The 26650-nt window shown below is 44.8% G+C and overlaps 1 protein-coding gene across 1 annotated transcript; it reads right to left on the reverse strand.

Annotated features, from left to right (window-relative positions):
• Positions 1–4608: 4608 nt before the first annotated feature.
• Positions 4609–5430, reverse strand: LOC135388603 (TNF receptor-associated factor 4-like). Its single transcript, XM_064618243.1, has one exon. The coding sequence runs from the start codon at positions 5428–5430 to the stop codon at positions 4609–4611; it is 822 nt and encodes a 273-aa protein (XP_064474313.1).
• Positions 5431–26650: the final 21220 nt, after the last annotated feature.

Genomic DNA, 26650 nt, shown 5'->3' on the forward strand with positions numbered 1-26650 from the left:
GTCATTTTCACTCATGATAATTCAATGAACATACATTGTTATTTTGATGGCACCCATCAACAACCATGGTGTGAATAATGTCGCACCGCGTTAAAAGAAGAAAACATCAAATTCACATCAATCAAGTGTTACATGCACGACTATAGCATTACAGTCCTAATGGCAGATGCGACCTGTCTGCAAATTAAAAATATATATATATATATATCGATGTCATGATGTCGATGAACGTAATTGAAATAAGTCATAACACGTGTTAAAGAACTCTGATCACTGCACATCCCAACTAAAGAAACAGGGGGTGTCTTAGTACCTTAGCCTGGACGTTATATAAATTATTATTATTAAATTAATGACAGAATATCAAGACAGTGAACCAAGGAATGAATTATATTAAATGTCAGCTTCACTTTTTGAAACAATAGCTTACGATATTCTGAAAGCCCATACGAACTGCGTCTGTGACCACCCTTCATTTTCAGAAAGCGGTCTTCTAAATAATCGTAAATTAACCATTCCGAAACAGACGGCCGCCGTTTTTATGACGATATAGCACTCTTCAAATGAACATCACCACATAGAACGCTCCTAGCCCACCATCACCCAGAATGATATCGTTATCTGCTCTAATTTGTTGAAAGCTGGAGGCGTACGCCCTTTTTTGTGACACGGTGAAGTTCATTCCGAAGAGTGCGGTTCAGGCGATCTACACCGCTGACGTAAGGGATATCAAAGTTATTTCAAGACATCCGTCAGACGGTATACACCGCTGTGTAATTCCATTTTAAATCGGCCAAGCTCCGCCGATGACATTTTTTTATTTCAGTGAAAAAATATATGTTGTAAACAACCTTGAGTGAAGACGGAAGCAGGTACCCGGAGCTTCCTACGATCAACCAGTCCACAGATGGAGAGGGGGTAAGGTTGCGCCTTCTTCGCAACGTGATATTTTCTTGCGACTTTGCAGCCTTACTGATGCCATTCCATTCGTGTCACAGCCCTCATCGCGAGCACACGTAAAGTCTGGGCACTCTAGTATACCTGTACGGAGTGAAAACAGTGTCATTTTAAAGGGTCGCTGAAGAAAAAACGCCAAACTCAGAAGATATGACAAAATTGCACATTTTTTAGCGCTCATAGGTCCTGGACGGCAGGTCAGATATCCGTAAATGAAGTACGCTTTTCTTATGCAATCTTTCCTCTATCGTTCAGTGTATGGAAAACCATTCAAACCCATTTTGTTGCCGAAAGAGATGTCAGTGAAGTTAGGCGAGAGCTGAAAATTGACGATGTTTGGTATGGCATACCCCAGCCGCTGCAATACTTATTCCAATAATTTTGCGGTCACTGAAAGGCTAACGTATCCCCTAAATCCAGCTGCAAAAATATGTTGCACTATTTTAGTAGGGTGTACGCAGCGAATTTTTTTCTGTGCCCATGTCTCGCCGTTGCAGCCTTGCACTCCGACTGCATTTTCGAGTGGCACGCCGTCGCGCGTTTCCCATTTCACAGGGCCTTCGGTCTCCCTAATGTTGCACTGATTTCCGCCGCTGGCACTTATTTGTGGACATATCCACGTCTGCATTCATATTTACGTGCAAACCTTTCAGATGCCGTTGCGAGACGCACAGATGACGTCTGTCTATTATGCCGCTGCGACTGAGAGTAGAGTCCTGACTGACAATTTGTAGCTGAGTATAAGCAACAATAACAGTTTTGTTAATACTGCGCAGGGTGTGCGCTAAAAAAATGTTGTACTGGGAAGTGCTAACAAGTGGCTCATTGCTGGAGGTGCCGTCTTTATTGCAGCCGCAAGAAGTAACAAAAAACTGTCATTAGCTTAACTTACATTACATTAACTTACGTAAAGCATTAACCTACATTACATAGGTAGTATATGCATCCCCTGAGCCCCTATATTATTTGGTCAATTAGACAGAATTTGGTCAATAATAGGAAGGTTGCACCAAGCCAGACCAGGCGAACACTTGTCGGTAGAATGCGCCCCTCATTATTTTTTTTATTAACATATGTCACAAATAGATGTCACGATAATTTCCATCGCAGAAAGGCATGGTACCTATGCAATGTAGGCTGACAGTTTTTGTTACTTCTTTTTGCGGCTGTAAAGAAGACCGCACCTCCAGCAATCAGCCGCTAGTAGCGCTTCCCAGTACAGAATTTAATTAAAAAATTAACACCTTGCGCGGTATTGACAAAAGTTGTTGCTATACTCGGCTACCCCTGTCAGTACTCCAATCTCGGTTTCTGCGGCATAATAGCCAGACGCCATCTGTTGGTGTCGCAACGGCATATAAAATGGTTGCTCGTAATTAAGAATGCCGACGTGGACATGTTCACAAACAAGTGCCTGCAGCGGGAATCAATGCAACATCAGGAAGACCGAAGGCAAGTGCAATTCAAAACGCGCGATGGCGTGCCACTCGAAAGTGGAATCTGAGTGCAAGGCCACAACGACGAAACCTGGGCACAGAGAAAAATTCGCTGCGTTCACCTTACTAAAATAGTGCAACATATTTTTGCAGCTGGATTTAGGGGATACGTTGGCCTTTATGTAACCGCAAAATTATTGGAATAAGCATTGCATCAGCTGAGGTATACCATACCAAACATCGGCAATTTTCTGCTCACCCTTAACTTTACTAACATCTCTTTCGGAAACGAAACAGATTAGAATGGCTTTCTATATATTGAACGATAGAGGAAAGATTGCGCATTAAAAGCATACTTCATTTACGAATATCTGGCCTGCCGACGACGAGGTATGAGCGTCAAAAAATGTACACTTTTTTTTTTGTCATATCTGCTGATTTTTGCATTTTTTCTTCAGCGGCCCTTTAAAGTGAGACTATTTTCACTCCGTACAGGTATACTAGAGTGCCCCGACTTTACATGTGCTCCCGATGAGGGCTGTGACGCGAATGGAATGGCATCAGTAAGGCTGCAAAATGGCGAGAAAATATCACATTGCGAAGAAGGCGCCACCTTACCCCCTCTCCATCTGTGGACTGGTTGATCGTAGGAAGCTCCGGGTACCTGCTTTCGTCTTCACTCAAGGTCGTTTACATTTTTATTTTTTTTTCACTGAAATCAAAAAATGTCATCGGCGGACCTTGGTCGATTTAAAATGGAATTACCTAGCGGTGTATAGCGTCTGATGGATGTCTTGAAAGAACTTTGATATCCCTTACGTCAGCGGTGTAGACCGCCTGAACCGCACTCTTCGGAATGAACTTCACCGTGTCACAAAAAAGGGCGTACACCTCCAGTTTTCAGCAAATTACAGCAGATAACGATATCATTCTGGGTGATGGTGGGCTAGGAGCGTTCTATGTGGTGAAGTTCATTTTAAGAGTGCTATACCGTCAAAAAAACGGCGGCCCCATATCTGTTTCGGAATGGTTAATTTACGATTATTTAGAAGACCGCTTTCTGAAAATGAAGGGTGATCACAGACGCAGTTCGTATGGGCTTTCAGATTATCGTAAGCTATTGTTTCAAAAAGTGAAGCTGACATTTAATATAATTCATTCCTTGGTTCACTGTCTGGATCTTGTCATTAATTTAATAATAATAATTCATATAACGTCCAGGCTAAGGCAGTAAGACACCCCCTGTTTCTTGAATTGGGATGTGCAGTGATCAGAGTTTTTTAACACGTGTTATGACTTATTTCAATCACGTTCATCGACATCATGACATCGATATATTTTTTTTAATTTGCAGACAGGTCGTATCTGCCATTAGGACTGTAATGCTATAGTTGTGCATGTAACACTTTATTGATGTGAATTTGATGTTTTCTTCTATTAACGCGGTGCGACATTATTCACACCATGGTTGTTGATGGGCGCCATCAAAATAAAAATTTATGTTCATTGAATTATCATGAGTGAAAATGTCGCTACCGCTAATGTATTTAATAAATACTTTGGTGATATCGCAGAGTACGCGAAATGTGACAATTTGGATCGCCACCTCACAACAGAGGTAGGATAACTGTACTGGAAACATGCATGAGGTCCTGCACGTTTTGTGGTGCAAATGTTTTCTTGAGAGATATAAGCTTGGCTGTCAAACATGTAACTTTATTGCAGTACTTGTCCTACAGGACATTTCGTATGATAATGTAAAAGATGTTCATAGGTGAAGTATTATGTTCTGATAATATATTGTATATCACATGGTATTGTAATACAAAGCACAAAGGCAGCAACACAATGGAAAAAGGTTTTACTAACGTGGACAGTATAGCCGTTGGGAGCCACGATAGAAAGCATTGTCCCAAACGCAATCGACGGGTCCTATACTATGCAGGGGTCTTGCAGGAAAGACTCCCAGCAATTCTGCGCAGGCAATTGACGATGGCATTCCAAACGTAAGCGAGAATCATGTTCGGAAGTACTAGAAAATTATTCCGCATTTAACCACTTGGTTATAATACACTAGTATTCCAAGAAGGTATCTTCTTATACCTGTCGCACGGTTACGTACTCGATTGGTTATATAAAAAAAGGGGGGATCGGAAAAAGCGATGTGGAGCTTCAGCGGCGCATTTTATCAGTATGCCGTCAAGAAAAGTTTCTCTCACGCATTATCGCCGCTCGGGCCAAAATGTCGCAGCAATGCTTCAAAGTCCTTCCGAAGCTTTCGGAGCTCCTCGTCTTGAATTTTGAGTTCGTTGTTGTGTTTCTCCTCTTCCTTTTGTCGTTCTTGTTTCTCACGACTGCACTCCTCACGCGCCTGGCGGATTTCCGCTTCCAGGCTGTTCATTTGCACCTTCATCTCATGCATGCACATCGCGTGTTTCTCGAGCGTCAAGTGATGTTCCATTTCGTCATCACCTGCCTTGAATGTGCACCCCAAAGCGGCCATCTTGCAAAGTTTCGGTGTTTTGCGGCAACCGGCGCCATGTTCCTCTAAACTGCAGCGTCTAATGCTCTCTTGGTTGCAGTACTGACATGCGACCGGATAATCCTGACAGTCCATAAAGTGACTCCCAATCTCGGAGACGAAATAGTTCCCGTGGCAGAAACGGCACTCCTGCGTGCGCCTGGGACACTCATCGGTCAAGTGTTTTGGCAGGTCGGTGTTGGAGACAATAGAAGAACACTCGTTGGGACACGGTGTCGGGCGTCGAGGGCAGGTGCGGAGGTGGTCCACACAGTTATGAGGGATGGCCGTCTGATACTTGCAGCCAAATATTGAACCAGGACAGAGCAAGAGGCTACTTCCGTTGCAGCGCGCACATCGAGGCGCTTGCGAAGGTTCCTTGTTCAGTAAGCACTTCTTGCATACGTAATGCTCACAGGTGGTTGCTTTCCAGAGGTACATGGAGGATGCCCCACAATACTCGCACATTCCCAAGGAGTCCAGCGACGGCGGGGGATAAAAACGGACGGCAGGCATGTTGGGACGAGATGTTCCTCCGAGTGCGATGTGATGCAAACGCTGCTGGGGTGAGAACAGCTCGAACGATGAACTTTACTGCACGTAATGAAGATATCGGGTTTCCTATGAGGCGACTATGACGGGACTTATGTGGCGTGCTCTAATCTGTGATGACGCATAGCTTAAGTGCGGTATGGCGATAAGGGCTTCCAGGAAATGGAGTGGCGTCGTATCAGTAGCAACGGTCGCTTAAGTTGTGGGATATGTGTGTAGTGTACTAGTCTTTGATTGTTGCTTTATGACAAGTACAAGGAGCCTTGTTGAAAGAAGGAGAACACACACACACAAAAAAAAAGGACAGGAAGCTTTCTGATGATATAATTGGATGTCGTGGTGCTGCGCTACAGTGCACGGTAGAGTTTTTTTCGGATCCCCGAAAATTACTCACCGTTGAAGCGCTGAGACCGGACAGTTGCTCACCATCTTCGTCAGCCAGTTGTTACGTAGCGACTTTCCTTGTTGTTTTTTCCGAACGTAACAGCACATACGGAACACTGCATTTGCTTATATGTACATGAAGGAAAAACATCAGGGGCCCTATTCTCGTCAAGCTAATCGAAGTCGATTACCGCGTTCTCACCTACGTTCGTCGCCAAAGTGATAAAGGCGCAAAAAATGACTGACTCCTCGAAGATATACCTGACTATTTTGGTCGTGTATTAGTGTACACAGATGAACATTCAATGTTGTCGCATTGTCATTGTGGTTATCGTTACAAGTATCGTGAGAAGTTCGCACACGTGAAATGAATCCGTTTCATTTCTTTTATTTTTTTGTTATTCGTGAATGTGGAAACTGATTTGCAGTGTAGAGACACGTGAAGATGTCTATTTTCATACACGAGACACCAAGCGCACGTGTTGACAAGGAAGCTGAGGAACCCAGGAAGGGAAGTGCCAAGGACAATGACAAGGGGACGCATTCCCTCCTAAGCCTTCATCTCTGCGTTGCACATATTTTACTTGTGCTGCTTGTGTCGCTTGCTTGCTGTCCCCGTTCTCGTACTTTATGGTCCGAAACAGTCATTTCGAAGCAACAAATTCATGAGAAATAGGATACCTATTGAGATTAGCCAGGACTCTCAGTTCCACTCTCCGCCTGTACCGGCACGACCAATACAACATATCCCATTCGTAATAAACGATACGAGGGACCTCGCGGTGGACACATAACTGGAAAAGGACATTTTCCGAATTGAAATGCTATCAGTCGTTCGACCACATCGCTGGCACATTTTTATCTTTACAGACGAGGAGAAGACTTTGCTCTATCATTCCACGATAGATTAACAGATTATGGTGAGCGCGGACGCGTTACCAAAGGCATGCTGGAACAGCGCGCTCATTTTCTTCTTATTTTGCTTTCGTCACTGATCGACCTCTCCCATTTCGGAGCCAATCAAATCTGCCTTATCTCCTGAAGCGAAAATCTGTCCTGGGGCTTTAAAGGGGCACTAAAGTGCAAAAATATATCTTGGCGATATAAAAGATCCCGTCAACCTAAGAATAATGCAAAAGGATTGCGCCATTTGGAATTAAAACGTGAATGAAGGTGCCGATTTCGAGGTTCCTCTTTCCTTCGTCCCAATCGGTGCAAAACGTCAAGGGTACGTCACCCCCAGCGCATCCAATTATCAAAGCAAACAAGTTGCGGGAACTGCCCATTTCCGCATTTCTTTGTCCAATCAGCAAAGTGCGAGGGAAGTTCCGACTTGGGTGTGACGCGTAGGGATACACACTTCGCCGGAGCCCATCTGTAGCAGCGGGAGCTTTCGCTGATACCGCCACACAATACGGAAACAGACACAGAATGAGGCAGCGTTCATGCGGGGCAACTTTTTTCAGCAACTATGCCGTTGGTCGACCGAAACCGGGAACCTGAGTTGCTCGGCATCGTTCTACGAGTGAAACTTCGAGAAGTTTTTGTGCACCCGCCAATCTGTGACGGGTGGCAACCTGTGGCAATCTTGGTTCATGGGTTCCAATCCTGCAGTGTCAGCTGAGAAATATGTTTCTTTTTTTTTTCTACCAATGCCACACAAACATGTGAATAGCCATTTATTGAAGATAATGATGATCTTCTGGCGCAAAAAACAACTAAGATTTGGTAAACAATAGCAGAAAAAAAAGAAGCCATCAGTTAGATTCGAACCCACAATTTCCAGTTGCTGTAAGGTTACATGAAGGTGGAGCCGTGGGAGGAGCTACCCAGAGCCGTATATTAAAAGGGAGTCTTGTCATTCGCAGGAGTCACAAAAAGAGGCTCGACCTGTCAATCACAGTTTCGGTCCTGTGATTGGTTTGCTTTTTACCAAGGGGGTCGCCATGACACCTTACCACCACCCAAAATGGCGACGAAAACAAAAGCAGTGAAGCGAGCATTTCTTGACAAAAAAATATTCACAGACTACCCTGATTTTACGCTGCAAATGTACATCCTCATATACGTTTCCCGGAAATCAGTTTCAACTTGTGCTCATCCACTGATATCTAATTGAAAATTATACGTTTTGTTAACGTGTTAGGCCTAGTGAACACGGCGATCATAATGAAATAATAACAAAAACGGCACTGTGCTGTACAATGTTATATTTAATTGCTGGATTTCATGGATATAAACATTCTTGCCTTTTATATTCCAACTATTCATGTAGATGTGTTTAAAAATCATACCGCTGACCATAGGTCGGCGAATTCACTCATGATGTCCATCACCGACATTATTCACCATCACATCACTCAGAATGATGTGATGTTGAGTGATGGGCAATGATGTTATGTGATGTTAAGTTTGATGTTGAATGATGGGCAATGATGTGATGTGATGTTGAGTTTGATGTTGAATGATGGGCAATGATGTGATGTGATGTTGAGTTTGATGTTGAATAATGAATAATGATGTTAAGTGAATTTGAATTTTATGTTGAATTATGAGCAATGATGTGATGGTGACAGCAATGTTGAGTGACGAGCAATGATTTGATGCTGAGTTTGATGTTGATTTATGTGCGAAGATGAGATATTGAATTTGAAGACCCTGCGATGGGTTTTTCAAGTTGAAATCTACGGTTTAGGTTGTGGGGTTGATATTAGTCGTGGGTGGTTGGATGGGTGCATACAACTGCCCATAGAGTAAGCATTGTAAGTATGCATGACTAGACATGAATAAGGTACCCCATTTTCAGCGTACCTGTTCTCGTGCCCTGTGATAATCAGAGCTTAGCGGTAGTGGCGGGAAGGTTTCAGTTGTGTGTGTGACCTTGCTGCTGGTGGGTGGGTGTGAGGGAGAGGAGAGTTTGCAGTTCACCGTTATGTTCAGGCATTGGGGTCGGGGTCTCGGTCGTTTGGGCGGAGCTGCACTTGAATGAATAACAAGGAGCAGGGGAGGTGGGCTGACCTTGGCGCGCTCGCGCTCTTAGTTTTGCGTCGCCTCAGAGCAGGTGTGGTGTTACGGGGATGGCTCCAGCATTAAGAGCGGCGGGCTGTTATGTCTGACGTGTCATGTGTGGGCGGGGAAGGGCTTGCCGTTCTGCGTTGTATTTCGAGTTGGGGACTCTGTGGTGCTGCACTTGGATGTCATCCGTAAGAGACAGAAAATGAGGGTTGACCTTTGCGTTCTCGCGTTGTTTGGTTGGCATCGCTTCAGAGCAGGTGCGTTGTGGAGGTTGGTTCCTGAGAATAAAGAAGCGGCGCGTTCGGGCTTATAAACCGGTTATGAAAATCAGTCTCTTGGCACTCCTTCCTTTCCTTTTTTTACTGCTGGCAATGAACCATTCCTGGTGTCTCGGCGAATGAGCGGGTACATGGACAAATGGGACGAGTATTGTGCAGTATGAACTCGGGGAAAGGCACTGTCACGTGAACAAAATGACAGCATCAATTGCCCGACATCGTTTTGGGCAACCAGAGCATACCACGCTTCCGCCTTATGATTTTTTTCGCAATTTTTTGCAAAGGCAGAATGCAAGCATAAATGAAAAATTGTCCAGGGGAATGTGGCATGAAACTGGGTTGCAATATTTTGTCTTATAACAACGCGTACTCTGCACACGTACAGCAGACAACCCAGTATATTATGCTAAACAGCTTCAGGGCGCAGCCCTAATGTTTCATTGCACACATTTTTTTTTTTTTTTTGTGGTTTCGTTATCCGAACTTGTCTTTTGTTCCTGAGTACGACGGTCAAAATAGTTTTCTGTCAGGAACAGCCTAACAGGTTTAGTACAGAATAGGAAACAAAGTGACGACTGTGATGGTCCGCAGGTATGGTCGGTGACTGTATTCGACACGTCAATGAAGTCATTGCAAGAGAGACGACTCACATGAAAGAAAATACCTGTAGAAAGATTCGGCCTCACGTACAGTGTGCTCTCACGCCTGGACATTTAAACACTTCGTGGCAATGGAATCGGTATATAGACACTTCGAACTGCTGAAACCGTTGTCCGGCCTGACCTTTCGAGCGCCGTCGAGTTTTTGATACACTCCGGTTCTGGAATAGGATCACAGATCACTACGACGATCCCAAAGGAACTGCGCATGGTTGCGAGCGTTTCTTCCAGGTTTCAGCCAGGTTTAGCATAGAGCGTGACTCACATGATATTCACGTTGTTCGGCCCATGTCGTATAGACGATATCAAACCAAACCAACGATGCTTCAAGCCGAGACAGCCCTTTGGTATCAGAGCTAACAGGGGAAGCAGGCCCGCGTACAGCCGAACTAGCGGATGCACGAAACATGCCGCCAAAGAGCGTTCGCGCCGGTTGAAGCCGACTGTGAGCGGTTGAATGCAGAACCCAGTGCAGTGCTGCGTGGATGGGAAGCGGACTGGAGAGACGTGTCGGCCGTTTCATCAATCACGGCTGCCCATGGACGTTCCCAGGATTTTTTTCCAGGGGAGGGGGAAAGTGCCAGGGGAGGCAAGCGTGCTATCGCCTACCACCTCTTTTTCTGGAGGCGGTCGTTGCGGACTGTGCGTGTGCTCAGAGGTTCTTATTATGACTTCTGAAAATATGTCTAAAGTAGAAAGTAAAAAATGGGCCCGTATGTGCATTGGTGCGACCAGTTGTTCCAGGACGCTTGACTTGTGAAAGCACTGAATGATTTAGAAGATTATTTCAGCACTTGAGGTAGTTCGCCAGAGCACACATCTACAAGACAAGGTCTATTCCATTACCTGTTGCAAAAGAATGCCACCGTGTTCACACATTCAGCTGGGAGATTCAATTATACATGAACAGCTACCCGTCGATAATCAATAAAGGAGTGCTCATAAATATGCACTAAAAACTCTGCAGAAGTATGCATGCAACTATGCACCTCAAAATATGCATTAAAATTGTTAATGTAAGTATTGTTTTGGATCGTTTTTGGTGTGAAGGTATACAACAAAGAAGGCATGCACCACAGACATCGTCTGCTTTTTTGCGCCGTACCACAGTGCATATTGAATAACAATATAATCGGGAGTAAATTTACGCGCATCGTAAGTTAGCCCATTCCATTTGTGTGAAGAGATGCTGCACGTACAGCATGGTAGGGCTACTGATAATTTCGACCACCCGGGGTACTTTAGACGTGCCAAAGCAGTCTTTAATACACCATTTCTGGAAGCAATGTTTATCGCTCCCACATTGCAACCATTCTCGACCAGGATTGAACCTGCGATCATGCGCTCAGCAAGTGAACACGTTACCAACAGAGCAACTGAGGCCGGCAGTGCAGATTGAAATGCGAACGCGGTAATTTTCCTAACTGTATACAGAAAGCGAAGAAGCAGAGTACGGCCCACCAGAGTCAGACACCATGCTGCTTAAACCGCATTTGGAAATACAGCAACACATACACACACGCACGCACACACAGCCACATACACACGCGCGCGCGCACACACACAAAGGCAATTGGAGCAGATGGCAATATCCCAAAATACGCGCTGTGCGAGTATTTTCCGTATATGCCGTAACGTACAAAACGCACTATAGAATCTACTAATCGGCCCCGAACCATGACCAAACGTGCTTCTATCGTAGACATACGACACTATATCGAGAGAGAGAGAACGAGAAAACGAAGATGCATTCGCCTGAAAATCTGCCGTTGCACTGCTAGATATTTGCGACGCACCCCCAGTGCAAACAGCCCCGTTTAAAAGTCCCAGTTGAAACAGCAGCACGTCGAAACCTCTCGACTAGGAAAAGAAAAAAAAAAGAGGGAATCTCAACGCACGCAGAAAAACGGGCTAATTGACGATACTCCCCTGCACCCTCTATTGGCACATGATTCCTTCCCATCATGGGATCCCGGTGATTCCCATATGCAGCGTAACCGACTACCGAACACCGACGAGCAGTTTCACCACGCCTCCCGCCTCTCTCTATACAACCGCCACCTTCCACATACGTAGCAGAAAACTGAAATATGCCAGCTCTATCAGCAGCCATGCAGCGCCAGGAAACTTGACACCATAAAGCCACCGGATGCCAAGGCCAAGACCTGCCATGCCTTTTCTAATGTAACAATATCAGCAGTCGATCGGCGCGTTGCGCAGCAACCCGCAAACTAGGAGGACAGCGGCATACCAGCTGCCACGCCACTCGCCAATCCTCACCCTACGCACCTGGTATTTGCATTCATGCTTTCAGTAAAACCCCATCGCCACCCCGCCCCGCCAAGGCACGCTCCGGGAAGTGGGCGGGCGCCCAGCCAAGCCCCGCCCACCATTGCGACATCACAAACACAACACCTGTTTAATTTACGAACGTCACTCTAAACGGCCGCCACCCAAAAGATGACATCTGCCCCAGAGCCGGGACCCACGAAGCCCGAAGCCCACCGAAGCCCCGAAGCCAAGTCGTCGACGAAGCGCAAGCATGCGCAGTATACAAGGCCCTCAGTCTCATAACCGGTCCCTGCAGTTCAGATTCAAAGTCATCATATACAACGAATTTGAACTCAGAACGAGTTCTGAAGTTGAATTCTGACCTATGATATGATGGGCTGTGATGTTGAATAATGAGTAATGATGTCATGGGCTATGATGGCAAATGATAAATAATGATGTGATGTCCAATGATGGGTAATGATGTGATGGGCTGTGATGTTGAATGATGGGTAATGATGTGATGAGTTGTGATGTTGATGTTGAATGATAAATAATGATGTGATGAGCTCTGATGTTGATGTTGAATGATGGGTAATGATGTGATGAGCTGTGATGTTGATGTTGAATGATGGGTTAGGATGTGATTACGACGTATCCATTCGTCATTTTGACGTGAAACTCCGCATTACACACACATTACAATCAGCGCGCATCGCGAAATAGCGCGCGCTTGTTATTGTCCCTACGTTGCATTGCGAGTGTATTCGAAATAACGACCATTCAGTACGGACAATACATCCTTCCAGTAGCCTATGAGACGCACAAACACCAACCCCTTTAGTGCCCCTTTAACCTGTGCAAACAGAATCCTTCAAAATGACCATCTTTTTGCAACCCTGGAATGTAGGAGGGACACTGCACTGTATCTGCACTTACATACGTAAAACACATTCTTGTGACTGAGAAGATATGATGCTGAAAACATTTTGTGGTGGCGGGTGCGTTGTTGGCCTAACAAATGTGGGCAGTGTCACGACTGTGACCTAGTGATAAGATGACATGAGGTGACGCTGACGCCAAAAGGTGAGGATAGGAAGCGATCAGATCCGACTGACATTTGGCTAAAACCATTTTGTGAGCATTAATAGAAGCCGAACCCCGCCTATTCCGGAAAACGCACCGTTTCGAAGGAGCACCGCCCATTCTTAAAACTGGACTTCGCCGCATAGCACGCAGCTAGCAAACCATTATCATGAATGGCATCGTTCTATCCCTGATCTCTGGCAAATGTGAGGCGTATGCCTTTTGTAATATGTTAGCATTAGGAATGTCAAGCTGAAAAAAGCTGTATGTAAGTGTGTGTGTGTGTGGCTATGAGCGGCGTACAGACTAGGACAGATGGAGAGAGGACAGCAGGAAGTTGTGGGGAACAGGGAGGTTAGTATGCGTCCTGGGCCGACTTCAGAGGGAATTGTGCCGACATTCGTCTGGAAAGTCTTCGCAAAACCCAAAGTGTGTGTGTGTGTATCCGTGTGTGAGATGGTGAAGCCTCAACGAGGCAGAGGTATAAGTGGACATGTAGGGGGAATATAAGAGGGTAAATCTAAATGGAGGTAAATGATCTGAAATTGAGGTAGTGAAGGGTAATTAAGAGAAAAATGTAGGAGTAATTTAAGACAATTACAGGTAATTAAAGGCAATTAAAGAAAGTTGAGTTTAAAGGCAATGAATGTAAGATATATTAAATGAGATTAAAGGTTACCGAAGGGAACTACAGGTTACCGGTGGTAATTGCATGTTATTAAAGGTCAGTAACATCAATTAGAGGGGAATCGAGAGTAATTGAACCAAGCAAATGTATTTAAAGGCATTTAAATGAAATTCAAAATTATCTCGGATAAACTCCGCTTCCCTTCGGTAATTCCAGGGTAATTGAAAGTAATTCAGGTTAATTAAAGGTTCATTAAATGGAGTTACACATGGTAACTGAAAGTGTCGAACAGCAAGTCAAGTACAGACCGGAGGTGGACAACAGGAAGTCAGGTTGGATCGGAAGCGGAGAACCGGAAGTCGAGTTGGACCAGAAGTGGACAACCGCAAGTCAAGTTAGGCCAGAAGTGCACAACTGGAAGTCGGTTTAGGCCACCACTGAACACTGGAAGTCAAGCATAGACGGGAAGTGTACCACCACAAGTTGAGTTTTAGCGGAACTGGATACAGAAGGTGAACTATAGATGGGAAGTGGACTACCAGAAGTCAGGTTAGACCGGAAGTGGATACCAGAAGTTCAGTATAGACGGGAAGTGAACAACCGGAAGTCAGGTTAGACCGGGAGTGGGCAACCGGAAGTCGGGTTTAGAGGGACAATCGGAAGTAAGGTTAGAACGAAAGTTGACAACCGGAAGTAGAGTTGGACCGGTAGTGGATACCGGAAGTCAAGTATTGACGGGAAGTGGACAACCGGAAGTGAGGTTAGACCTGAAGTGGACAACCGAAAGTTGAGTTGGACCGGAAGTATAGACGGGAAGTGGACAACGGGAAGTCGGGTTTAGACCGTCAGTGAACACCCGGAAGTCGGACTTAAACCGGAAAAGGCACTTAACACATTTCTCTCGCATTTACCGTAGATCGCCACTTAATTTTTGTGACACTTATGCAGTTACGATAATTGTCACAAAAAGGCATAAGTGATAAATGTAACATTCTGTACAATGGTTGGCCTTCAGCGTGCTTGTGGTGCAGTTATGTTTTATTTGTTTTAATTGCGTGTTAGCGCTCCGAAGCAACTGTGGCTATGAACGGCGTACAGATGTGGACAGATGGAGAGGGGACATCAGGAAGGAGTTGGGGGCAGGGCGGTTAGAATGCGTCCTGAATATCCCTGTCAATTATTATTAATTTGAGTAAATTAAACACGCTCTTCACATTGGTGGGGTAAAAAAGTGACCTTTACGTGGCAAATTTCCGACTTCAGTTGGCAAAAATTTACACAATTAAACTTACGTTACACGGCATTCACATCAGGAGGTGGCAAAAACCTAGTAAGAACAAATGCCGTTGACCGCATGATTCTAGGTGGCGTAGTTTTTTATCATAATTCAATGACACGTTTTCTGGGACACCCTGTATCTACTTGCTGGCTTGCACTGCGGCCTCCACAGATGGCGCCGTCACCGTGGAACATTGACGTCTCGCCGAGACGCGCTGTCAGAGCCGACCCAAGATCGTGTCACTTCCCTATGCCGGGCTGACGACTCCCAAGTAGGACGAAACAGCTGTACTCGGCTTGGAGTGCACGATCAAATTGTTAACATATGCTCAACGTGAAGCCATAGAGCATTAGGTATTTTTCCTTTGTATATGCACTTCCTGGCTTGCACTGTGGCTTCCACAGGTGGCGCCGTCACTGAAATATCAGAACTGTGGCAAGGCACATTCCACGCTCGACAATGCCTGCCCCGTAAAGCAGTTAGAAACAGCGGCCCATCGCTACGGCGTCAACAGTCGTGTCCCTATACGTGAGGCCCGTATAATCTTCCGTGCTTCGAAAGAAAGCAGAAAAGATCCTGCCCCACGTCATGAAACTACCACCACGACGAAGGCTCGTCCACGCAAGGGCGCCCTGCACACCAAGGCATCTTTCAGTGAGGTGATCAAAAGATCCCAAGTCGCCTCCCCTGCTCCACACATCGCTTAAAAGACCCATAACGTTGCAAGGGAGCCTCCTACGGCAGCCCCCATATTGTTCACAAGAAACCACATCTCACCAAAAACGGCAGACAACACACCCGAATCAAACCAGCCGCAAAAAGTAACATCTAATGAACAATTACCAAGGTTTGCTGCGTTCATCGACATCGCTTTTCTCGTCCTCAGGACACTACATGAATGCTCATGGCTCTCATTAGGCATGCGTCACCTCATTTCTCTTATTTTCCCGCTTCAGCAATCTCTAACAAACTTCATTGGAGTGTGATCCCTTTGTAATCCCGCTTCAGGACACTACTCCCCAGGGAGCGCATGTACCGTACCTTCTCAACCACTATGAATGCACGAACCAACACCACTACTTCCCCTCGCACGGCCTCTGCAATCATGCAATGGAACTGCAGAGGCCTCAAAAGAAAGCTTCACGAACTCAACCTGTTTCTCAAAAAGCAACAAATACCAATTATCGCTTTAAGCGAATGTGGTCTTCCAGAGCCGTCCAGTATCGAAGGCTTGGTATGAGCAAAGCTTTATTGGGTAACGACAATACGTATTCTACAGAAAAAAAGAGGAGAAAACAACGAAATAGTATTTCACAACAGTTGGACCCTGGTAATGTTTCCTAGCTTGTGCGTGGAACATGTGTATGGATGTTATTTTATTTTTCTCACTGTACACCCCATCTGCACAATAGCGTGGTGTCCCTATCCCACCCGTATTGGGGAAAATATATCGCATATGTTCTTGACATGCATGTGGACGTAAACTGCGACAGAAAAAGCTAACATGGATGTGTTCGATAATTGTCATGTTGGGACGAGATGTTCCTCTGAGTGCGATGGGATGCAAACGCTGCAGGGGTGAGAACAGCTCGAACGATGAACTGTACTGCACGTAATGAAGATATCGGGTTTCCTATGAGGCGACTATGACGGGAGTTACGTGGCGTGCTCTAATCTGTGATGACGCATAGCTTAATTGCGGTATGGCGATAAGGCCTTCCAAGAAATGGAGTGGCGTCGTATCAGTAGCAACGGTCGCCTAAAGGTCAACTATGCCAAATAGTCGAACCGGTTGTGATATTCCGAAAGCCCACATCCAGGTCTCCCCAAAATGCACCTCCATTCTCTCAGTTCGGTACAGTACCCATGTAAAAAAAATAGATAATTCATTCCGAAACACACATGGGCGCAGCCATTTTTATGACGTAGATGCACCCGAACGGACATTGTGACGTGTACGCGCCTTCGTACTTGTCAGTGGATTTCAGCTACGGCTTCTCGCGGCTTCACGTATCTGTGCTTGAAGATGGCGGATAGCCGGGTTCCGCCGTTCCGCGATAAGTAAACAGTGATGCAGCTGCGAACTCATTCGCGAACCAACCTCTGTGCGATGTTGTGACTGGAACTCGTCGTTTGTGTTTTGTGAGCACGTACAATTTGTATCAAGTCGCGTCTGCGTTAGCCCCTTTACAGCACTTGCCCATTGTAGAGACTGACGTTTCGACAGCCGTGTTAGCAAGAAAATGCCGACAGTGTTTTATTCCTGCAGGAAAAAAATGTGCTATGTATTTGAGAAACCGCATTCTGCTATGGGACAAGTTTTACGTACGATTTATCAATGTGCAACAGCGTCGACGATGGTATGTAACGACGAGAGACGTAAAACGAAATACAAATCACATTTTAAACTTTTTGTGGGATTCTGTGCATTTTCCAGAAGCTTTCTTTGAATCACACCCCCACGCTGCGTTGTGTGGCACGCTACAAAATACTGCATTTTATGTCTAACATCTGGATATTGTTTGTAATGAGACCCGTCGCACAAAAACATGCACACGAAAGCTCCAGTAGCCATGTGGTTGCACACTATGCAGACGCAAAAGAAGTACGAGAGCACATATTGCCACTTAGAAATGGTGTTTTTAGAAATGTGGTGTCTGAAGAGTTAGGGCATAGCATAGATCCTAGAAATCAGGTGCACCTTATCCTTCTGTAGAGTGCTCTTTCAATTCACAACTCAGCCCATGGGGTGTAAAAGTGCTAGAGGCAATTATGTGACTTGTCGTCCTGGGTGACATCACTGGCCAGCCTCGGAATTAATTCCGTGCTCAGGAATTATTGTACAAATCACGTTGTATGTAGGACATGATAAGCAATATGTAAGTTGCAACCTTGTCTGCAACATTCTCGATTGCCTCTTACCTTTACAGTTCGAGACGCGTTACCAAACCATTTGCAAAGGGCACTCTTACAGGGGCCGTGTAACTTGAGTTGTTAATTTATAAAAATATAAGTATACATTATGTAGTATGAAATTTATATAAAATAAAAAATAACATTTATAAAAATAATTTATAAAAAAAATAATAAAAAGGCTTCATGGAAGCAATCCGTTAGCATACCCATTGCACATGAAGCCCAATTATATATGCTGGGACATCATCTAATTAATCTTCTGAACCATATATGTGGCTGCATACGAAATTTTTTATGCGCATGCTTTACCTTCTTATTCCTACATGTGCACACGAATAACAGTGAATATATGTGAAGTGGCAAAAAGCAATGCTAGACTCTACCATCATTGTGCCCCTTTAACTTTTCCACATTTATTTCTGGTGAACAGGGAATATCTCACTAGAAAAGAAGACATTTGTGCATTGTTTGGCAAGCAAATAAATATATTTATTTACATTTTCCATCAATCAACAATGTTGTGACCTGGTGCAAATACTAATGTCAACAAGGAAAGTACTTACAAATTATTCCTATGTGCTCAAATGCAGATATGACAATTCTGTTTTTGTACCTCAGCACAGTACAGTTTCAAAATTAACAAACTACACACCATCAGCAATCTTAAAGTATCTCAAGAGGGGAATCACATAAAGCTCCAATAATAGACTGTGCAAACAAAGCTCCAAAAAACAAAGTACTTCAAGAAAAATCTGAATAATTGGTTGCCGTTGCGATATGTACTACTATGCACAGTTTATGAATGGAACATGTTACCTCATTGCATTGCCTCCATGTGAGCACTAGAACAGGCAGCTATTTGGGTCGCTCTTTTCATGTTTTTCTATTGTCTTTTTTGTTTTCTGTTTTTGCAATAGCAAGCATGGCCATAGTGAAACACAAGCAGCCAAGGACAGGATGAGACATCTGCAATGCGACTGCTAGCTCTAAACTGATATATTTATTAGCAGACTCTGTAATATACACATATATGCTGCTAAGCAAATGACAATTTGACCAATAGAATAACAGACAAGACAAAAGGGGTATATATCTTCCCGTCTCCTCATTCTATTTCACAGGCAGCCCTAGTATCATTCTGAGTGTGTCCGTGCGTTCCCTTTGAGATAACGTATCTCAGACAGAAGCAAATCCAACAGCGGACTGCTTACACATGCAACTGTCTTGCATTTCTCTAACCACTTATTTAACCGCTGCCTTGAGCTGTGTGTTCTGGAAATTTAGGCAGCATCCAGAGTCCCTGCAATGTGTTGCCATGTTTTTCGAGGGCATCAAAAGTCTGTCCTAGGCTGCGTGTGTTTCACTATGACTCTCAGATACAAACTATCTCATTTCAACACAGTAGAAAACACAGATTTGTAAATAGCATCTGTTGATTGCACTGTACATACCCCCCATATAAAGGATCATAGTGGATACTACATCTCGTGCGATAATGTCAGGTACACAAAAAAGCTAGATTTGAAACCACTCTTACGTCGTAGTAGTAGTATTTGTGTGAAGCTACGCAATTCCTGTCCTGCAAATAATTTAAACCATATGTTTCATCTGCCAGCGTGATGATCCCCTGAAAAGCAATTCACACTTGGCGGGAACTACCAGTTCTGAAACCTATACGTGACATGTGTAGCCATCAGGGAGGAAACCCAAGGGCTGCGGTGGAAAAGACAAACACACATGGGCTATATGTTCTCACTGTGCATCAGCTGCTCTGGCTACTAAGAAGAACATGTTCCAAATTAATATAACATGGCTTGACATGATACGCCGGCAAAAGCTAACCAATAAAATTAGTAGTTAATTAGTAGTTAAATGTACAATACGTAAACACTTGCCATAACATGACAGTTCCCTTCCTGCATTCATGCGCTACTATTCAACCCACATAAACAGTGTTCTGAATTTTTTTACAGCATTACACGTCGTTTGACAGAACTTGAACAAGATTATATAGCACACGATAAAAGTAGAGTGAACATAATGTGCAGAAAAAATGGCTAGGAAGCAAGCGAGCTGGTGAAGATGATGCATATGTAAAACCCCGAGACTAGGGAACACAAAGGAACGTGTTTGTGTCTGTCCCTTCGTGTTCCCTAGTCTTGGGGTTTTACGTCATGCATAATGTGCAGCTTTCCATTCACGCTTCATGGACGTAGCAGTAATGCATGAAGGCCACTGCTAAGTTGTGTTGAGAAACACCACTTTATGTTTGCCATGTCTAAATGAAACGTACCTGACCTGATCCAAATTAACCGTTCTGAGTCTGGAACACACAAAGAGAAAAACGCAACACACGCCACAACATTAACGGGTAGGCAAATAAGCTGTGGCGAGCTCCACCTTGGGACAAAGTCAACAAGTAATTCACGAAAAGTCAATGAGCGCCTGAAATGTAACATCTCTGACTGGTAGCAGGACGGTCCACGTTCAATTCCTGGTGCTAGCACTGGCTGGCTTTTTCATGAATTATTTGTTGAAGTTTCGATGTACTTGAGAACCATTCCTCAACCATTGTATCCTCATGAGGTGATGAGGGTTTGTCATCCCAAAGAGACTCCCTTTCTGGCATGTGTCCTTATGGATGCTCATCACTGCAGAAAAAAAAAAGCATTTAATGACAAGAAATGGATAGTCGTATTTACTGTATAATGATTGTGCACAACAGAACGAAGACTTTCGCTCAGAAGGCTGTACCTCTTGAGGTCTAACATCAAGTTACAAAATTCCGGAATATATGACATGTTGTAAGGTAGAGAATAAGTAGAGTTATTGAGTTGTCGAGTTGAGTTGAGGGGGGAGTTGTACCCCCTTTTTATTTTATTATATATGATTGTAAAATTATTTTTATGTCTGTACCAACCCTCGCTCTCTACATTACAATATGTCTGGGATTTTGTAACTTCATGTTAGACATTAACAAGAGCAGCCTTGTGCACGAAAGTCTCGTCTCATTAAAATTTAGATGCTCTCAACAGTCTTCTTTCTGTTGTGAATCTCTATCGCAGCATACCTGCACATTGCTGTTCTACGTATTGTGACTTTGCAGTAAGAGTATGGACTTTGGATAGAAAGACTACACCACACTGCTCAGGTAGTTTTGCCTATCGAACAGTATGTATGCAGTATGCACACAGTATTTGTGCACCAGACCCACTAAAAATGTAGTGAATGTGGCATTGCCCACGGTAATGCACCAAGTTGAACAGAATTATTGTAGAATCCAGGTATTTTAGCTTACATTTCAAGCCAGTACCACATCCAGTGTGAAGTTGTGACAAATAAATAGTTTCCATTTTTCTTAGCTCTCAGAACACAGACAGTGAATTAATAAGGGTAGACAATGTTAACATGAATTCTGGGCTATTCTTCAATTAAAGATTCACAGATAGTAAAGGCACCTTCCTCAATGGACGTTGATGACACTGAAAATTCTGAAACGTTATCAGAGGCGACATCAGCTTCGGTGTGTCGAAGGATTGTATGTCCAACAGTAATCCAGCTAACAGTAACAAAAATGTGCAAAAGACAAATTAACTGAACTAATGTAACGTAGCTTCTATATCAGACAGTGAAGCTTGTAACACCCCATCCACAGGAACAAGTGTCCAGACAGCAAAAGTGCTTGAACTGGGCGATAGCAGCTAATCGGAATGGCGACCTTTGTTTTCCACCCTGAAAGCACAGGTTGTAACTTTGAGGGCAGATTTAAGAGTGGTGTCAAGATGTCTGCATGCGAGTGCACATGAAAAGTTGAACATAGGTGAATACTCAAATTATAACATCACATTGTCATACCTGTTGGTGGAGGTAGACTGCAACTAACGTGTCAGCAATTTCTTCATGCACCCGATGCAAGCCAGATCCTGCTTCATTTCCGCCTTCAGCGTGCACCTGTGATAATTCAGAAGTTAGATTATCAATACTATTGTGTTGTTAATCGTGCTTATATCAAAGTAACCGCAGTAGGACAGCTGCACAATCGATTCATTAAGCTTGCTATTTTTTATATCGGAACCTCGACTTACCTTTTTTATTCTCGTTTTTTGCCTTGATCCTCCGTGGCACGTTCAAAATGTTGTGCGTCGGGCACCTCAGATTTTCATCAGACGATTTCGTGCCGAGATTCCAAATTGCCTCTGGAGTCGCGCGTAACCTATGATAACATTCGTGGACGAAATCCTTGCAGTGGAAATTAGCAGGCACCACTGTCAGCCAAGAGCTTCGCACTGCTTGGTCTTTTGGCAGCTTATAATAGGTAACACTTAAATGCTCCGATGAATTGCTCTAACAGCGTAGCACCGTCGCATCTTCGACAACTTCGCCGTGGCATATGACGTATCATATCGCTCCAGCCCATAAAAGGCAAGGTCAGAGCAAGGAAGTGCACTTTACAAACGACGCCGTGCCAAAAAAAAAGAAATATTCACATGCTTTGCTTCCGGCTTAGTAACAACATAACAGCTGTTCGCTTATGTACGATGCACAGAGGACGAAACGAAAGAAGCCAAGCGGCCAAGCCAAGAGTCCATGCCAAGCCAAAGACAGATAAACCGAGAGCAGTGACGTCGGTGCGCCCGTGCGCAGGGTTTGCCGACGGTCTGACGGCCGGGCGTGGGAACTAAAAAAACCGTTTTCTAAGAAACTACGAACAGTTGGAGCAAGATATTTCGCACACATATGCAGTGTTCGGTAATGAACACACAGCGCGAGTATCGTTCAGTTCTGCGGCACTTCAAAATCGGCATATCTGACCTTTAAGTTGTGGGATATGTGTGTAGTGTACTAGTCTTTGATTGTTGCTTTATGACAAGTACAAGGAGCCTTGTTGAAAGAAGGAGAACGCCAAAAAAAAAAGGACAGGAAGCTTTCTGATGATATAATTGGACGTCGTGGTGCTGCGCTACAGTGCACGGTAGAGTTTTTTTTTTTTCAGATCCCCAAAAATTAATCACCGTTGAAGCGCTGAGGCCGGACAGTTGCTCACCATCTTCGTCAGCCACTTGTTACGTAGCGACTTTCCTTTTCCGAACGTTACAGTACATACGGAGCACTGCATTTGCTTATATGTACATAAAAGAAAAACATCAGGGGCCCTATTCTCGTCAAGCTAATCGAAGTCGATTACCGAGTTCTCACCTACGTTCGGCACCAAAGTGATAAAGGCGCAAAAAATGACTGACTCCTCGAAGATATACCTGACTATTTTGGTCGTGTATTAGTGTCCACAGATGAACATTCAATGTTGTCGCATTGTCATTGTGTTTATCGTTACAAGTATCGTTAGAAGTTCGCACACGTGAAATGAATCCGTTTCATTTTTATTTATTTTATTTTATTGTTATCGGTGAATGTGGAAACTGAGTTGCAGTGTAGAAAGACGTGAAGGTGTCTATTCTAATACACGAGCCACCAAGCGCACGTGTTGACAAGGAAGCTGAGGAACCCAGGAAGGGAAGTGCCAAGGACAATGACAAGGGGACGCATTCCCTTCTAAGCCTTCATCTCTGCGTTGCACATATTTTGCGGGACCAAAGTAGTCGAAAAGAGGACGTCGAGTCCTTCAAAAAGAAACAAAGCACATTATATGAAGCTCCACTATTAGCATGTTTCAGGGAGAAACTGTCCGGCATATAATTGGTAATCGCAACCCCTAATGTTAGCTGCCCTGATCTGTGCATTCCACTTAAAGTTAAAGTATAGTCTGAACAACCCGTTACAATGGTACTTCAAATAAGCAATAGGGAACAAAATGTAGAGACAACACTTACCACTAGCAGAATGGTGTGTATCAACTTTAGCTTGAGATGCGCCGCTCCGACCAGGGCCCGCTTGCACGAAACTTCTGCTAGGATCCTAACCTTGAGGAATGTCCATAAGCGTAGCCTTGCTAGTGCTTGTGTCGCGTGCTACTGACATAAAGTTTTTTATCAGCAAAATGCACTGCCAGAGCTGCGCCAAAAGGAAATGCTTCAAGATTAGGATCCTAGTAGAAGTTTCGTGCAAGCGGGCAGAGTTCAATACTCCACGTTACTTGCATATGGAACCGAGAACGGTTATCCTTGCAGATATCACACTAGGATGACTTGTAGAGCTGAAAACGACCTGTTACTATACCTAGGTAACTGTTGAAACATGCCGCAAGTAACACCACAACCGCCGCATTCATAACCGCCACAGCAGAGAGAGAGAAAGAGCACATTGTTGCCAGGCCTGTCACAGCGAAGCGCCAAGCGTGACGGCTTGTCAGACAGATTTGGATTTCGAAGTTCATCAGAACCTGGGCGGTTCCAGACCCTCAGTTTGGGGACCATGGTTGCGCAGGGTGAACTTTTAGCTTTGCTAAAATTGCACATATCTGTCTGATTCTGGTTTAATCTGAGGAAACTATTATATCTGATTTTCCAGATTTCTAAAAAATGCCAACATTCCCTGTATATGACCAATATTGGGAAATGCCAATATGGCCACTGATGAACCAATATTGGCGGGATCTTGGGAACATTCGGCCAATATGCCCAACGACGACCCAATATTGGTTGAACTTTTGGAATACAGGGCCAATATGCCTAATGATGAGCCAATATTGGCAGAATCTTGGGAATATAGGGCCAGCAGGCCCAATGGTGAGCCAATATTGGCAGAATCTTGGGAATATAGGGCCAGCAGGCCCAATGGTGAGCCAATATTGGCAGAATCTTGGGAATACTGGTCCAATATTGGTCCAGTATTCCCAATGTGCAGCCAATATTGGGCCAAGCTTCTGTGGTGCTTGGGTAAGTGCAAGTGTCACTTGCTGAAAGCGAAACTAAATTAGTCCATCTGACAGGGGTATAACAAGCAAAAACAATCTAAACAGCCGTGAATCACCAAACTAGTCAGATTCAACTGTGTTTGGCAATGTGCGCACGTACGACAGGTTATCAAGTGGGAACTCAAGACGCGTAAGAAAAGTACCAATCGAAGGCACACGTTCCTCTGCCCACAACAGAGCGAACTGCATCAAAGTTAGAAGGACGTATCGAGGGATATAGCTTTTCTCCGGAATTATCAGCTATACCAGTAATCGAGACAACAGAGAACAGCAGCAAAATGGCAGACACACCAGCCCAACACAACACCTCCATGGCACACAGCATGGCAAGCAGAGACAGTGTGACTGGCAGAGCCGCCCACCCCACGGAAACGCCCCATGCACTTGACACTCTCAATGCACGAAGAGAGGAAATTTTGAACAAGATCCGGAAGGGGGGCTAAGGCGGGAGGTCCAGGAGCTATATGACGACTACGAAGAGCTAATCTTGAACAGCGGCCAGCAAAGGCAACAACCACTTGTGGAACTGTCGGAGATCACTCAAAGGCAGTCCCAGTACCCAAATGACGGGCCACCCAAGACTGAGGAAAACGACCACACCGACGACGACAGCTCATCACAAGACACAAGCGTGGACCCCCACGGCAACCAAATGCCCAGAAGTAGGAGCCCGTCTGGACTCCTTATTAAACGCCTATATGGACGTGGAGTAAACCTTTCCGACACAAGCCAGAAAACAAACCCGTAATATCTTCTTTGGATAACTCGGACCTAGCGAGAAACATTGAGGTCCTACTAATGAAAGAGGGAGGACGAAGGACAGAACTACGTAAGGCGCAACGAGGAGCTGAAAGCAGACATACTTGAGATCCAACAGGAGGCTGCACAGATTAAAGAAGAGCTCTTCGAGTTAAAGCGCAAGCAGCCAACCTACGCCAGACCAACGGCGGGGATAACCCAGGAGAAGCCCCCCCCCCCTCCCCTCAGGCCAATAACCGCAACCATTCGGACCAAGCCCGGAATATAGGTCCAGACACTGGTACAGGACATGAAAGAAAACACACAGATAAAACCACACCATCAAGAACGCCACCCTTAAAATCCTACGGACATGAACCATATTAGCTGAATCCTAGAATCCACAAGATCTCGAAACCCTCGCACGCCACACTGCCTCCACAGAGGACCCGAAGAACAAAACAACATGTAGGCTCGGAGAGAACACCAAACCACGGGTCAAAATCACACACATCGAGGAGGGCATAACCAAAGATGACACTTGGTTGAACTCCAAAACCGGATCCAGGCGAAGAAGGAAGAAATGGAGGTATGCCACATTAAGGGCCAACCACCAGGGACGACAAACCACCTTCGTGGCAATCCCAATAAAACACTACCTCGTTCTGCTGCAGAGAGGCAATCTGCAGATCGGCTGGAGCCGATACATGGTGGGTTAGGCACTCAACGTTCGACGCTGCACGGCCTGCTTCCTATACGACCACTCCAGAAAGTTCTGCAGGGAGTTGGTGCAGGGAAATCGTTGCCCGAACTGTGGGAACCACCACGAGGGGCAATGTTCCAACCACCACTCCTGTGGGGCCGGTATGGCGACCAAACACCGAGAGGAAGACCAGCTTTGACCCAAAACATCATTTCTGTGACAGGCAATACCCGGTACATAAGGAGGCTGCAGACCAAGCAAGGGCCCAGCTTCAATAAATAACACCGAAACGCCCGGTAAATAACCCCGACAACGCATCCTGTACACAGGAGACAAAACTTCACTAACATACTAAC

Source organism: Ornithodoros turicata, chromosome 1, assembly GCF_037126465.1.
Source record: "Ornithodoros turicata isolate Travis chromosome 1, ASM3712646v1, whole genome shotgun sequence".
Taxonomy (NCBI): domain Eukaryota; kingdom Metazoa; phylum Arthropoda; class Arachnida; order Ixodida; family Argasidae; genus Ornithodoros; species Ornithodoros turicata.